Here is a 16,384-nt window from a genome sequence, read left to right as displayed (position 1 = left end):
GGGTCACCTTGTGTTACACTCATTATGGCTTAATAAGGAAGCAGAGCTGCCTTCATAACTCTGTTATCAGGTTACCTCCCCCACACAAAATTAAATAAGTATCGACTCTCTCGTTCTTTTTGTCTCAGTCAATAGAGGGGTAAGACCAGGCTAAGCTGACTTGCTGACAGTAGACGAGGGGCTTGGAGTCTCATACTGCAGCCCTCTGGAGGAACAGGGAAATTTGTCAAGTGACATGGAAACGCTGTCCAATCTGGAAGTCATCAATTGCTCTGTGTGTGTGTGTGTGTGTGTGCGTGCGTGCGTGCGTGCGGGGTGACTCATGCACATACACACTGGCGGTCTGGAGTGTGGTGAGGGGTAGGTTAGAGCTGGCGATAGTGAGTGAAGACTCTCACCACTTCTTTCCCTCCCTCCCTCCCTCCCTCCCTCCCTCCCTCCCTCCCTCCCTCCCTCCCCTATCCATCCACACATTACATTAGAGAGAGCCCCACAGATATGAACTTTGCTGGAGAAAAACTCATACCCAGAACACCTTTTCTTTTTCTTTCTGTTTTTATTGGTTTGGCAGAGAGACAGACTGAGGAGCTGGGAAAGTGGGATGAGCATACAACAACACATGTTTCAACAGTTTCTCTCCAGCGCTGTGGCTGGTGTTGCAGGAATAACAGTCCTCCCCTGGTGTTGCAGGAATAACAGTCCTCCCCTGGTGTTGCCGGAATAACAGTCCTCCCTTGGTGTCGCAGGAATAAGTGTCCTCCCTGAAACAAGACACTCATATGAATACTTGTGTGTTGTTGTCCAAGTCTTTGTCCATAGATTATAGGGAGTCGACTGAGGAGGACATCAACGAGAGCAGGCTAGGGTCATCAGAGATGGGGGGGTCCAGGCAAAATCATCTCAATATTTGAAAAAAACACCAAGCACAGTCTCTCACACACGATAACAAACACACACACACACACACACACACACACACACACACACACACACACACACACACACACACACACACACACACACACACACACACACACACACACACACACACAAACACACCACAGCTCTCTCTTAGCAAGCTCATGCAGTCCGTGTGAACCATGGCTGGTGTAGCTGTCCCATCAATACATTTCAAGGGTCCAAGAAGACATACATTGGTCATTTCAATTGACAGTACATTCTGTAAGCTTTAAGGACATCATGATTACATGCTAAACCAAGGCCATGTCTGAGAGTAGTTTACTGGTTCCCTTGTAGAGTTACTCACACCTGGCGCTGGTAGAAGTTCTCTCTAACCGCTGGTCCAGGGTCAGATATGATTTGATCCTCCCCATTAGGTTCAGGTTATGATTTGGGGTTGAGAAATCTGATCCTAGATCTGTGGCCAGGGGCAACTTCTATCTGGAATTTGAAGTTATTACAGAAGACTAGCACCAGGTAGGCGGATCTTCAGGTAGTGACATAATCACTCCAGGATTCAAGGCGAGAGTGACATCATTTAAAACACAGCCTGAACAGAGCTGAGAGGACCACCATTCTCAGATCATCATCACTATGTACAGTATATGCACACTTATTTACAATACAAACTTACTGGTGTCAGGGTAGCTGGTACTGGCACACATTACAAATAATAACACAGAACACAGACAGCACCTCTGGTGGCAGAGAGAGGAAATACACTGAAACACACGTTTGTGAAAAGCTTGGCACTGTAGATTTCTCCCACATCAACAATAACAACAATACAGGGTCAAAGGTCAGAGAGTCAGTCTTAGTGGTAAACAATAGGGGGGGGGGGGGGGGGGGGCTCTGTTTGATTGACAGCTGGGCCCCAGAGTGGAGACGAGGGGGGTAGGACATGACATTCCTCCCCGTCAGCCTCAGAGCAGGCAGATAAGGCTCTTGCCCTCCTCAATCTCCTCCTGCACCTTGTCTGAGGACGTGGCAATCTCGGCCTGGGCGGAGAACACAGCACAGACGAAGGTGAGCACGGTGCCCCCCATGGCTGTGTAGAAGGCCCAGCCCATGGTGCACAGCCCCGACCGGTAGGGAGCCGCGTCCTGACCACAGTACAGCTGCACCTTGTCTGAACCCCAGCCTGCAGGGTATAGCATCAGACCCAGGATCAGAAACAGACCTGGACCAGAGAGGGTGGAGAGAGAGCCAGCGTTAGTTCATCAGTAACAATATAAAGCATTAAATAGACCTAGAACTAGCAAACATATGTGTGTGACTGATTAAATGTGTGCTTTAAATGTAGCTGCAGAGAAGCGTGGAATGACAACAGCACATTCTCCAAAGTCCATCCACAGAACAGCTAACAGCTACATTCTCTGGTATCAAAACACTTCCTGTTTCAATAACACGTTAGCATTCTGATTTCCCGTTGGTCAAAAATATTATACTGGGCTAAAATGATTTCCTTCACCATCCCTTTCAGATGGGACTCCTACTCCTACTCCATTCTAACAGTACACCTGGCCAGTGTCAACTCTCATTGCAACAAAAAGGCCTGATGCCCATCTTTCCCCAAACATGCCCCCCGCATCGCGACCCTGAGGTTACAGCACAATGTAACCCTGGGGTTATGGCACAATATGATCCTGCTGTCTGCTCTGGATCCCCGGGGGGGGGGGGGGGGGATATGTTTGGGTTTACAGCAGGAACAACAGGAAAAGGTAGCCAGAGGGGTTTCCTCCCGCCAAGTCACAGAAGTGACCGACCGACTAACCCTGTCTCAGATTCCTGTATCTCTCGCTGCTGGAGGATGGAGCCACTTCCTGTGGGGGCGGGACCTACTTCTAACACCACACGGATTCTGTTACAACACCCCTGCACTGTACAATATTCCACTTTTAACAGAACACGGATTCTGTTACAACACCACTGCACTGTACAATATTCCACTTTTAACAGAACATGGATTCTGTTACAACACCCCTGCACTGTACAATATTCCACTTTTAACAGAACACGGATTCTGTTACAACACCCCTGTACAACACCAGAACCTAGAGGAGAGCCTAAGAGAAGCCTGGTCTGAAGTAGCAGTTGAAACGTTTGCCCAAATCCCACACTTGACCAGTGAAGTTGAGACAGTGCAGGCCCCTGTAGTGTCTTGTGTTCAATATCTCTGTATCTCCATACTCCAGAATGACGTTGTAGGAAAAGGCAGTGATCCTGTTACTGGTTCCCCGGCTTTGACACACACCAGGAGATGTTCCGTCACGCTGTTGGCAGCTGGGACTGGAACTACAATATCAGAAGTCTACTACTAGAAGTCTACTACTGGGAGTCTACTACTAGAAGTCTACTACTGGGAGTCTACTACTAGAAGTCTACTACTGGGAGTCTACTACTGGGAGTCTACTACTGGAAGTCTACTACCGGAAGTCTACTACTAGAAGTCTTCTACCGGAAGTCTACTACCAGAAGTCTACTACTAGAAGTCTACTACTGGGAGTCTACTACTAGAAGTCTACTACTGGGAGTCTACTACTAGAAGTCTACTACTGGGAGTCTACTACTAGAAGTCTACTACTGGGAGTCTACTACTGGGAGTCTACTACCGGAAGTCTACTACCGGAAGTCTACTACTGGGAGTCTACTACTAGAAGTCTACTACTGGGAGTCTACTACTAGAAGTCTACTACTGGGAGTCTACTACTGGGAGTCTACTACTGGGAGTCTACTACCGGAAGTCTACTACCGGAAGTCTACTACTAGAAGTCTACTTCTAGAAGTCTACTTCTAGAAGTCTACTACTGGAAGTCTACTACTGGGAGTCTACTACTAGAAGTCTACTACTGGGAGTCTACTACTGGAGGTCTTCTACTAGAAGTCTTCTACCGGAAGTCTACTACCAGAAGTCTACTACCGGAAGTCTACTACTAGAAGTCTACTACTGGAAGTCTACTACTGGGAGTCTACTACTGGGAGTCTACTACTGGGAGTCTACTACTGGGAGTGTACTACTAGAAGTCTACTACTAGAAGTGTACTACTGGAAGTCTACTACTGGGAGTCTACTACTAGAAGTCTACTACTGGAAGTCTACTACTGGAAGTCTACTACTAGAAGTCTACTACTGGAAGTCTACTACTGGAAGACTACTTCTGGAAGTCTACTACTGGAAGTCTACTACTAGAAGTCTACTTCTAGAAGTCTACTACTGGGAGTCTACTACTGGGAGTCTACTACTGGAAGTCTACTACTGGAAGTCTACTACTAGAAATCTACTACTAGAATTCTACTTCTAGAAGTCTACTACTGGAAGTCTACTACTGGGAGTCTACTACTGGAAGACTACTTCTGGGAGTCTACTACCAGAAGTCTACTACCAGAAGTCTACTACCGGAAGTCTACTACCAGAAGTCTACTACTGGGAGTCCACTACTAGAAGTCTACTTCTAGAAGTCTACTACTGGAAGTCTACTACTGGGAGTCTACTACTAGAAGTCTACTACTAGAAGTCTACTACTGGAAGTCTACTACCAGAAGTCTACTACCGGAAGTCTACTACCAGAAGTCTACTACCGGAAGTCTACTACCAGAAGTCTACTACTAGAAGTCTACTTCTAGAAGTCTACTACTGGAAGTCTACTACTGGAAGTCTACTACCAGAAGTCTACTACTAGAAGTCTACTTCTAGAAGTCTACTTCTAGAAGTCTACTACTGGAAGTCTACTACTGGAAGTCTACTACCAGAAGTCTACTACTAGAAGTCTACTTCTAGAAGTCTACTACCAGAAGTCTACTACTAGAAGTCTACTTCTAGAAGTCTACTACTAGAAGTCTACTACTAGAAGTCTACTACTGGAAGTCTACTACTAGAAGTCTACTTCTAGAAGTCTACTTCTAGAAGTCTACTACTGGGAGTCTACTACTGGGAGTCTACTACTGGGAGTCTACTACTGGGAGTCTACTACTGGAAGTCTACTTCTGGAAGTCTACTACTGGGAGTCTACTACTGGGAGTCTACTACTGGGAGTCTACTACTGGGAGTCTACTACTGGGAGTGTACTACTGGGAGTCTACTACTGGGAGTGTACTACTAGAAGTCTACTACTGGAAGTCTACTACTGGAAGTCTACTACTGGGAGTGTACTACTGGGAGTCTACTACTGGGAGTGTACTACTAGAAGTCTACTACTAGAAGTCTACTACTGGAAGTCTACTACTGGGAGTCTACTACTGGGAGTCTACTACTGGAAGTCTACTACTGGGAGTCTACTACTAGAAGTCTACTACTGGGAGTCTACTACTGGGAGTCTACTACTGGAAGTCTACTACTGGAAGTCTACTACTAGAAGTCTACTACTGGAAGTCTACTACTGGAAGTCTACTACTGGAAGTCTACTACTGGGAGTCTCCTACTAGAAGTCTACTTCTAGAAGTCTACTACTGGAAGTCTACTACTAGAAATCTACTACTGGAAGTCTACTACTGGAAGTCTACTACTGGGAGTCTACTACTGGAAGTCTACTACTGGAAGTCTACTACTAGAAGTCTACTACTAGAAGTGTACTACTGGAAGTCTACTACTGGGAGTCTACTACTGGAAGTCTACTACTGGAAGTCTACTACTGGGAGTCTACTACTTGGAGTCTTCTACTGGAAGTCTACTACTGGGAGTCTACTACTGGGAGTCTACTACTGGGAGTCTACTACTGGGAGTCTACTACTAGAAGTCTACTACTAGAAGTCTACTACTGGAAGTCTACTACCGGAAGTCTACTACTGGGAGTCTACTACTGGGAGTCTACTACTGGAAGTCTACTACCGGAAGTCTACTACTGGAAGTCTACTACTAGAAGTCTACTACTAGAAGTCTACTACTGGAAGTCTACTACTGGAAGTCTACTACTGGGAGTCTACTACTTGGAGTCTTCTACTGGAAGTCTACTACTGGGAGTCTACTACTGGGAGTCTACTACTGGGAGTCTACTACTGGAAGTCTTCTACTGGAAGTCTACTACTGGGAGTCTACTACTGGGAGTCTACTACTGGGAGTCTACTACTGGAAGTCTACTACTGGAAGTCTACTACTGGGAGTCTACTACTGGGAGTCTACTACTGGAAGTCTACTACAGGAAGTCTACTACTGGAAGTCTACTACTGGAAGTCTACTACTAGAAGTCTACTACTAGAAGTCTACTACTGGAAGTCTACTACTGGAAGTCTACTACAGGAAGTCTACTACTAGAAGTCTACTACTAGAAGTCTACTACCGGAAGTCTACTACCGGAAGTCTACTACCGGAAGTCTACTACCGGAAGTCTACTACTGGGAGTCTACTACTGGAAGTCTACTACTGGGAGTCTACTACTGGAAGTCTACTACTGGGAGTCTACTACTGGGAGTGTACTACTGGGAGTGTACTACTAGAAGTCTACTACTAGAAGTGTACTACTGGAAGTCTACTACTGGGAGTCTACTACTGGAAGTCTACTACTGGGAGTCTACTACTGGGAGTCTACTACTGGGAGTGTACTACTAGAAGTCTACTACTAGAAGTCTACTACTGGGAGCTCTGTTAATAATAGCAATAGTAATGCTGGATGTCCACTCGAGTCTAGATTGGGAACGATGTAACTACGATATGTCTACAGGCACATATCACTACCGTAAGGCCACTAGTGCAGAGATTTCAAGACTTGTCCTGCATGCCTCTTCTGCTCCTCTCCCTTCCCTACCGTGGGAGTGGATCACTCAGGCAGCCTGAGGGTTCTGCAGCCATCTGCATCTCAGTAGGAAACAGTTAGAATAATACGATTAAAATGAAAGGCCAGAGAGAGAGTGATGGAGAGAGAAGGGTATGGAGAGAGATAAAAAGAGAGAGGGGCCATAAATGGACCTCTATATCAGAGCAGCACTCTAAGCCTCCTTCCCTCCCTCTGTCTGCCCCAGTCACTCGCTTCGCCAGGAGATGAAAAAAGTGCATTGCCGACACCAGCTTTCCTCTCTCTCTCTTTCTCCATCTCCCTCAGAGCAGACCGAAATCGTATTAAATGCGGAAATGAAAAGTAGGTCATAAATTGCTTCCACATGTTGCTGCGTTGCCTTGACAGCCAGAGCAGCTCTGGTGACGGACTGGAGGTATGGTTTCAATTCTACTACCCCCTAACCCCACACTACCCCCCCTACCCCCACACTACCCCCCTAACCCCACACTACCCCCCCTACCCCCACACTACCCCCCTAACCCCACACTACCCCCCTAACCCCACACTACCCCCACACTACCCCCCTAACCCCACACTACCCTCCCTACCCCCACACTACCCCCCTAACCCCACACTACCCCCATACTACCCCCCTAACCCCACACTACCCCCCTAACCCCACACTACCCCCATACTACCCCCCTAACCCCACACTACCCCCCTAACCCCACACTACCCCCTTAACCCCACACTACCCCCCTAACCCCACACTACCCCCCCTACCCCCACACTACCCCCATACTACCCCCCTAACCCCACACTACCCCCCTAACCCCACACTACCCCCCTAACCCCACACTACCCCCCTAACCCCACACTACCCCCATACTACCCCCCTAACCCCACACTACCCCCCTAACCCCACACTACCCCCATACTACCCCCCTAACCCCACACTACCCCCCCCCCCCCTACCCCCACACTACCCCCCTAACCCCACACTACCCCCCCTACCCCCCCCCTACCCCCACACTACCCCCCCTACCCCCACACTACCCCCCCTACCCCCACACTACCCCCACACTACCCCGCTAACCCCACACTACCCCACTAAGGGAGAGATGCAAGAGTTTGTGTAGTCTTTCTCATATTTCTTGCCTCTCCACACATTTAACTCTCCACAAATATTAGAGTGTAGCTTTCCAGGAAAAAGGGAAGAAAAGGGAGAGAGGGAAGGAGGAGTTCGGGACTCTTACTGGAAACTTCCAGGCTGCTGTGATTGCCAGGTAGAACTGTGAGCCAAGAGTGTGAAGAACTGGGTCTCCTCACTCTCCTAAAGACACTCTCTTCAATAACTACACTGACTTTACTCATCCGCTGCTCCTCGGGAACCTTCGTCAGCTGAATCAGGTGTCTTAGAGCAGTGCTGGATCAAAAGCCTGCATACCTAGTATCCCCTGCAGGAGGACGGTTGGCCACCGTTGCCTGCTAGAGTTAAGAAAATGGTTTCAGCAGTTAGACATGTGTTTTTTCTGTGGGAAACCTGGGGGAGTTTTGTGTTTCTCTGTGTTTTTGCTCCACTGCTCCACTGAGGACTGTAGTGTAATAGGAGAACAGGCAATAATAGGGACAGATATGATATCCTGATTCTTTCCACACAGTCATACTAGAGCTGTTACTGTTCCGTTGGTAGGAAGGCCTGATTCAGGATTACAATAATATGCACCGTGACCGTAAACCGGACCTTCCATTCATGTCTATCAGCCTTTATCTACAACACACTTCCTTTCACCTGACTCTCCCCCTCTATCTCGTTCCCCCTCCCTCTCGCTTCCTCTCGCCCACACGTCTGTTGTAAACTCGCTCTCTATCTCTTTCTCCCTCCCCCTCCCCCTCTCTTCCTCGCACCCACACAGCTCTTTTGTAAACACTGCTCGTGATCAATCGACATCTCAGACATTTGATTGGGTAATGAGATTTAAGTTCCAGTCAGTCCGGGCCAGTATTGTACTTTGGCTTTCTCTGTTTGCTCAACAGTAGAAACATCTAGACTAGTCGTCATGATCAGCCTGTTCCAATACAGTCATTATCATCTGACCTGAAACAGTCAGTCACACTGTACCATGTTGTATTTCCTCGTTCGTTTACAAGGGGTCAACGTCACAATTCCCATCAGCCATCACTCAGACCAACCCTAGCACCCAGGTCAAAGGTCACCTGTGTGACAGTACTATACCGTTGAAAGTATGTCTTAGAATTAAAACTTTTTAAACTTTTTAAGCAAATACCTGCAGTCAACTTGTGCAATACGTTAGGAGATAAAGAAGATCACGTTCCTCATTTCACTGGATTTCCCCAAGTCACATGGTGTTTGTTTACAAGCACACAACTACAGGAGCCTTGTGAGTCCCTCACTGTAGTGCAGCACACGCCAAGGGATCTAGTTATAGTGTGGAATTCACAACTAAATGTTTACCAGCTAGATATCTTATAACTATTAAGTTAACTGTCTAAAATGTGCTACATGCTCTGCATTTCTGCATTTGGTTTCCTAATTTAGTAGCTAGTTAGTTAGCTATCTAGCTAAATGGTTAGCTTCTTCCAAAATCAAGCTTCGCTAGGTAACGGCAGAGAATCCCCTCCTGGATCAATAACTTTGCTGTCTAATATTTGTTTTCTGCGTGCAGCAAACTGCGAGTAGCATTTTCCTGTTACTTTCATTTTTGCTAGCATTGCTAACCTTTGAAATACAGAGGATCAGTGGGGTTTGAAAATAGCGCCCCCTTGTGTTCAGTGCCAGTATTACTGAACATCCCGTTATGGAACAAGGTCGGTATGAAGGTCTGACAATCTCGGCGAAGCCTTTCTAGTTATGTTACATCTCCAATAGATTTCGATCAGAGACACACAACCTTCCCAGGATGACATCAGTGTGTGTGTAAATGAGGTGAGTAGAGTCAGGACCAGTCTAGTGACTCCAAGTGGGATGACGTGACCACCGCTGGCTACACAACCACAATCTCACAATCTGAGGTCAAGCCTTTCATCAAAAAACATCTGCCACCTGATCCAAGTCTTAGTCACATTACGGTACGGTCGGTCTGCACACTTAGTGGAAATAATGATTGGAGGAAAGTCAAACTGGTGGAAAGGAGAGACAGAGAGAGAGATATATATAGAGAGAGTGAGAGAGAGAGATACAGAGAGAGAGATACAGAGAGAGAGATATACAGAGAGAGATATACAGAGAGAGAGAGATATGTCTATATATATATAGAGAGATATATCTATATATATATAGAGAGAGAGATATACAGAGAGGGATATACAGAGAGAGAGAGATATCTCTATATATATAGAGAGAGAGATATACAGAGAGAGAGAGATAGATACAGAGAGAGATATACAGAGAGAGAGATATCTATATATATAGAGACAGAGATATACAGAGAGAGATATACAGAGAGAGATATATCTATATATATATAGAGAGAGATATACAGAGAGAGATATACAGAGAGAGAGATATATCTATATATATAGAGAGAGAGATATACAGAGAGAGAGAGAGAGAGAGAGAGAGAGAGGGAGAGAGAGAGAGAGAGAGAAGTCAAACTGGTGGAAAGGAGAGACAGAGATATATATATATATATAGAGAGAGAGTGAGAGAGAGAGATACAGAGATATCCAGAGAGAGATACAGAGATAGAGATACAGAGATATTGAGAGAGAGAGAGATACAGAGAGAGACAGAGAGATACAAAGAGAGACAGAGAGAGAGAGATACAGAGAGATATATATACAGAGAGAGAAAGAGAGAGAGAGATAATGAGAGAGAGATACAGATAGATATAGAGAGAGATACAGAGAGATACACAGAGAGAGATATATATACAGAGAGAGAGAGAGAGATATACACAGAGAGAGAGAGACGATAAAGTGATATCACAGAATGCTGGCTGGCTGAGAAATTACAGAGTTTTCCATCCCTCTGGTCTAAAACACATGTGGAGGTATCACTGTCAATAGGAAAGACATCTGAAGGAAAAACACCAACAGAAAAACACCATCTTCCACAGCCACGTCAACACAGACCGACTGCTTGATATGGTGTTGCTGTGTGTTTTGGTCCTTATCTCTTCCTGTAGCCAGGGCATTAAAGGAAAAATCCACCCAAAACCACCTATAATTTACAGTGTTAAATAACACTAACATGTGATAACAATATTTTTGGTGTATATATGTTTCATTTTGTCGTTATAATAAGGTTTGTAGCAACATGTTAAAATCATTGGGGAATTCTGTTGCAGCTCAAAACCCACAATGCAATGCTCTCTCTATGGGCTATCTAGCTCGGTAGAATACTTCGCTACACACAATAATACCAAAGACAACATCAGCATGTGAAGTAGCTAGTTGGCTGTAAAATCACCTAAACAAACTGTACTATCAATTTAGCAGTCTACAATCTCACCATGTTCAACCTGCAGACCGATATGCCTCGCAGAATGGGGTGTTACGTTCACAACGACCATGCAATGGCACTATGTAATGCACCCTGGACTGTCGAGGCAGACAAATAGGAGAAATGTAGTGGACCCTCTGCTTAATTACACATTTCTCAATGTAGGAGTATCGCAAAAATATGACCAATGGCTCATTCGAGAGAAGATGACATTGGCCAGTATTGAAATCTGACATGTATGATGGACGTTTTCGTAAACTAAAGGCTGTATTTCCTATTCACTTCCAGTGTAGTGAGCAATTCTAGCTCACACTGGCTGTATTTCTACCTGCTTGAACAGCAATAACTCAGATACACATGAAAACATGAAATTACCCCGGGAATCGATAGAACATCACTCAGAGATGCACAAAAACAATATAACCTTCAAAATGGATTCATCTTTCCTTTGTGTTAATGACCTATAGTCAACTCAGACAGGGGGCTGAGGGCTGGGGGCATGAAGGAAACGTCTCCCTGTTATTTCTGGTTTCCCCCTCGCCCCCTTTCCTCTTCCTTATCCTCTTCCTCCCAAGCGACCCACAGACCCATAACGAGCAGCTCTGCTTTTCTAATCAGTCCAGCTGTGGAAGTCCTCTGACTACGGCTCAATAACAACTATTTGACACTTTCACGAGGTCTGAATGTGGGTTACATTGTTAGGTGGTAACCGTCCACCGGTGTAGCAATCAGCTCAATTCATTTCGTGCCAGAAAGTTGTCATCATACCCAAGTTCTAACCTTAACAAATAGTGGGGAAAAGACATCAAATTGATCTTACAGTAGTGTCTGTAGGGCGACTTCACCCTGACCTACTCGGTCCCCTGTCATCACACCGTCCCTGACCGTCTAAGGAACAAGTACAGAGGAGGATAGGAGAGAGGGATGAACGCTCAGAGAGATCCAGTCGGAATGACCTCACTCTCTCCTATGACTGCCTCCCATAATTCACCGCAGCAGGTCACAGTGACTCCGAGATTCATACAGATACAAACACACACACACACAGGTCACATGACGTCACCCCCAGCTGACTCAAGAGGACAAATATTTGGTACCTTGTCGCTCATGGCAACGACCTCAAGAGGGGTTCGGTTGCTGTGGTTCCCGGATACCCGGATACCCGACCTATAGGGTTAATGGTCACCTAGAGCACACAGAGAGCCAGCTGGGAGTAATAGTTAATACACTCTCGGGGGCCTGTGTGTGTGTGTACGCGTGGGTGTGTGTGTGTGTGTGGTCAGCGGGGTCTGATTGCTCTAGTAAATGTTTAAACTCTGAAGGTTAGAGACGGGGACAGCAGCACTAAAGGTTAGATAGATGGGGCTGAATGTTGGCTGGTCAAACGGCACCCACCCCTTCACAAGCCCCTCTCTCCCTACATTCCAGGGGTTCAACAGTCAGCCAGCTGTGTCTAACTACTACACTGCCCAGTGATAACTACAACCAACCCACAGACAACGCAGCCCCTCACACAGCAACACTGGAACAAGAGGGCCTGTGCATTTGCTGTGTGAGGTGCATGTCAATAAGTGTCTCCCTCCGTCTCACCTGCGATGGCCTGCAGCAGTCCACACACGTTGAAGATGCTCTTCTTCATGATGCTCTGGAAGCACATGGTGAAGACGGAGATGAAGGCCACGGCACACAGCAGCAGGATCCCCGCCGCCAGGAAGATGGACGCCGCCTGCCAGAACCCGCTGGCGATCTCCCCAAAGTGCACGGCGTACGGCCCGCACAGCACGCCGCGCTGCAGGTGGGGCAGCTTGATGCAGCGGCCGTAGATGCCCAGGGTGGGCCGGTAGGCCTCGCCGGCTGCAGTGGCGCCGTGAGGGCCGAAGACGGCGTCCGGTGTCCGGGGGAAGCCCACCAGCCAATCGGTGCTCATGAAGGCGATGAGCTCGCCGAAGGCGACCACGATGCTGAGTAGAGTCCACAGCATGGAGCGACAGGTCACGATCACGTGACACATGGTGGTGGGGACGTTTGCAGTGCTTCTGAAGTGTTCCTGGTGTTGTCTGTTCAGTTAAGTTCGATGGGGTTGGTTCCGGGAGAGGTGGACTGTCATCCAGGGGTCACACAGGTGGGGTCAAAGGTGAAGGTTCAAGTCTTCAGGGGTCTTCAGGAAGAGGGAAAAGGGTGGAGGGAGAGAGCAAAGAATGGGTTCCTGTTGTGACAGAGGTGTGGGAGAGAGTGAACAGTTCCAACGCAGGGAAAGGAGGAAGGAGGAGGAGGGCGGAAGAGGCTGGTTTGGAGGCAGGGCCTGAGGTCAATGATTCACAGTGGCCCTCTCTTTCTCTGCTCTTATCTCCTCCTGCTGTTGTTCTTGTTCCTTCTTTCTGCTCTGTCACTCCATCTTTTCTTTCCGTCCTTCCCACTGTCTTACTCACCCGCTTTCACTTGCTCTCTCTCTGTCTTGTGCGTAGCGTGTAAACAGTATCACTTTCGTCTTTTTCTCTCTCTCTCGTTCTCTCTCTTATGGACTCTACATCGTAGTGAAGGAGTGTCTCCAGGGCCAGCCAGCTGTCTTCTCACCAACTACACACCTAGAGAGAGAGAGAGAGAGAGAGAGAGAGAGAGAGAGAGAGAGAGAGAGAGAGAGAGAGAGAGAGAGAGAGAGAGAGAGAGAGCGAGAGAGAGAGAGAGCAAGAGAAGGGAAAAGAACGTGAGGATGTGATCATAATTTACGACAGACCATGGTAAAACTTATAGCTGTGACAAGCTGTATTAACAATGTTGGCATCGAATGTTTCAGAAGCAGTGTTTACCCCCTCCCGACTCGCATAAAATGTAACTTTAATCAGAAAACACAAAACGGAGTCATTGACCAACACAGCAGTTTTAAACAACCACCCATACTCTAAGACATGTTGTGTCAAACACAAGGCCTGCGCAACGATTTGGGTTGTCAATTCACATTGGCCCGCTCCCATACAGCCTGCAAGGCGCTGCACTGCAAGTCACAGCAAGCGCTGCCAACGTGCTGCACGCCAAACGGCAGTGTATTGCCACACACCCACCCCTCCTCCCAGACCCCCCCCCCCCCCCCCCCCACACAAACACACAACTCAGGCAGTGCACTGGATAATATCATCACTAATGGCACCGACTGAATCTTCTACCAGACCGAAAGTTTAAATGTGTTGTAGGCTAAATGGCCATGCCAAGTTTCAGTACCAACAGGTCATTGCTGTATTCTACAGAACATGTCATCTTGATTATCAAAAAGTTTTAAGATAAAGGATTCACACGCCGGTATAAATTACTACCAAAGGACAATAGGACACACAAGCGAGTATAAAAGAGTCGACAGTTGAATCATCTACTTTATGAAATGACAGCCTGATGTGATCGCACGGGTGAATTCAATGTGGGTCGCAGTTTGTGGACACGTTTTTTTTTTAGGCTATGTCTGGCCCACCAATTCGTTTTTTTTTTCTTCCAATATGGCCCTGGCACTGATTGAGTTTGACACCCCTGCTCTAAAAGTCAGTGGCGTAGCGCAGCCATGGTGAACGAGAATAACGGTGAATAAAACATACACAGACAGAGGGCTTGTTTTAAATGAGTCACCAACCTCCTTGTCAGGCTTAAACAGAGCCAGACCTGGAGAGGAAGAGAGGAGGAGGAAGAGACGGAGGAGGTCGAGAGAGAGGAGGCCTGGTCACACAGATGTCTAGATGCATGTCAGTGTGCGTTTGAAGTGGGGGCCTCCTCTCCTTTCTGAGTGTCTTCATGTCTGAGAGCCCGGAGGAACCCGGCTGCTCTGCTCTCTGTTTTGGTTTCCCCCGCAGAGCTCCGTGACTCACGGGGTCAGAAAGGAGAGATGTGGAAAGAAGGGATGACGGATTCTTTGACAAATGGATGCAGACGGAGGGAAAAAACAAACGGCAGTCTCAGATGAAACAGCCCGCGCCGCTGACCTACGGTCAGTTACCAGCTGATAGCAGCCTGGCTTTCCAACCACCGCGGAGCTAACACATAACAGATCTAGAATCAGCCTGCTTGAGATAAGCCTGCTGACACAGCCATTTTATAAACACCAGCACTACAGGACTCACAAAACCCCAGTGTCACCATCACATAAAAGCTACAAAAACACTACCAGCACATATCCCAGTGACATGAACATGTCATAAGCTCTATCAATGTCGGGGGGGGGGTAACCCTATCTATCTCACAACAACACCGTCATCTCACAGAGTCTGTCACTCGCTGGAGAGTTGAATAGATAACCTAGTGACACTCTGACTGTCTCCATCTAGCAACGCACCATTCACTACCATCACTAGAAGGCTGTGGGATAACAAGCCGTGACATCATTTCACAACTCGGCCATTCCACACACCATCTCGAAACAGGAACCAGATAGCTGACCCACATGGCTTGGTTTCACAGCAAAACAAATAGACAATAAATAAAGCATGCCAACAGACTAGAGCTGAGGGATTTGTGTTTTTTGAGGTCGGTTCTGTTTTGGGTTTGATTATTTACAGCATTATGTGGGTTGAATGCTGTAACAACACTGAATAAAACAATAACAAAATTAAACAAGTCCCATGATGGTAGTGACTGCCCCTTTCTGTGTATCACTTATTAACTATAATCTATTCACATTACTTTACTTTAATAAAATATTTGTTTAATTTGATGACTTTATTAGTTCAGTCCAAGTCATCATCTCATGCCTATAGAGCTGCTGCCTGTGCTGTCTGCCAAAAATCACTATTTTAGTAGTTCTTCAAAGTAAATAAGACATACTTTTATGACTGCTGAATAGCAACTATCAATCACTTAGATCATGTATTTTTCAGGCTCGTGAAGCAACTGCTCGCCATCACTCTCTCCTCAGTCTCCTTGTCTGCTCCTCACAGACCGGACAAGTTTAAGTGGGTGCGCAATGGATTATGGTCATTGTAGTTAATTACCACGTTTTCGGCAGAATATTGACCTGTTGGAAACTACAACTTCCCATTACATCACACAGTTCAGGCTTGACGTGATTTATCTCTACAGAAAAGCACACAGGAAAAAAACCAAACTGGATGGAATAAACCGACGTTGGTCAATTAGTTGTTTAAAACCGACAAATAACCAACATTTCGGTTAATCACTCAGCACTACAACAGACCTTGGAGAGATAACCCGGAGAAACATCAGTCAGAGGAAAAAATAAACCCAATCCCACTGGCATTACTTCAAAAGCCAGGCCT

The 16,384-nt window shown here is 46.7% G+C and overlaps 1 protein-coding gene across 2 annotated transcripts in view; it reads right to left on the bottom strand.

The window, feature by feature from the left end:
• Window positions 1-642: 642 nt before the first annotated feature.
• LOC120021254 (LHFPL tetraspan subfamily member 2a protein) overlaps window positions 643-16,384 on the bottom strand; it is a 68,228-nt gene continuing 52,486 nt past the window's right edge. The window contains exons 3-5 of one of the 2 annotated variants that reach the window (XR_005472486.1): window positions 12,723-13,717; window positions 1,268-2,140; window positions 650-761 (exon numbers count right to left, since the gene is read on the bottom strand). Coding sequence is in view for 1 of the 2 variants with exons in the window: in XM_038964924.1 (XP_038820852.1) it covers window positions 1,884-2,140; window positions 12,723-13,143 (678 nt within the window). In the remaining variant the exon portion in view is untranslated. Of the gene's footprint in view, window positions 2,141-12,722; window positions 13,718-16,384 lie in introns of both variants that reach the window. The other variant, XM_038964924.1, reaches the window with a different exon arrangement.

Source organism: Salvelinus namaycush, chromosome 26, assembly GCF_016432855.1.
Source record: "Salvelinus namaycush isolate Seneca chromosome 26, SaNama_1.0, whole genome shotgun sequence".
NCBI lineage: Eukaryota > Metazoa > Chordata > Actinopteri > Salmoniformes > Salmonidae > Salvelinus > Salvelinus namaycush.
Note: the sequence above shows the minus strand (reverse complement) of the source record. Positions and strands in the feature narration are given on the sequence as shown.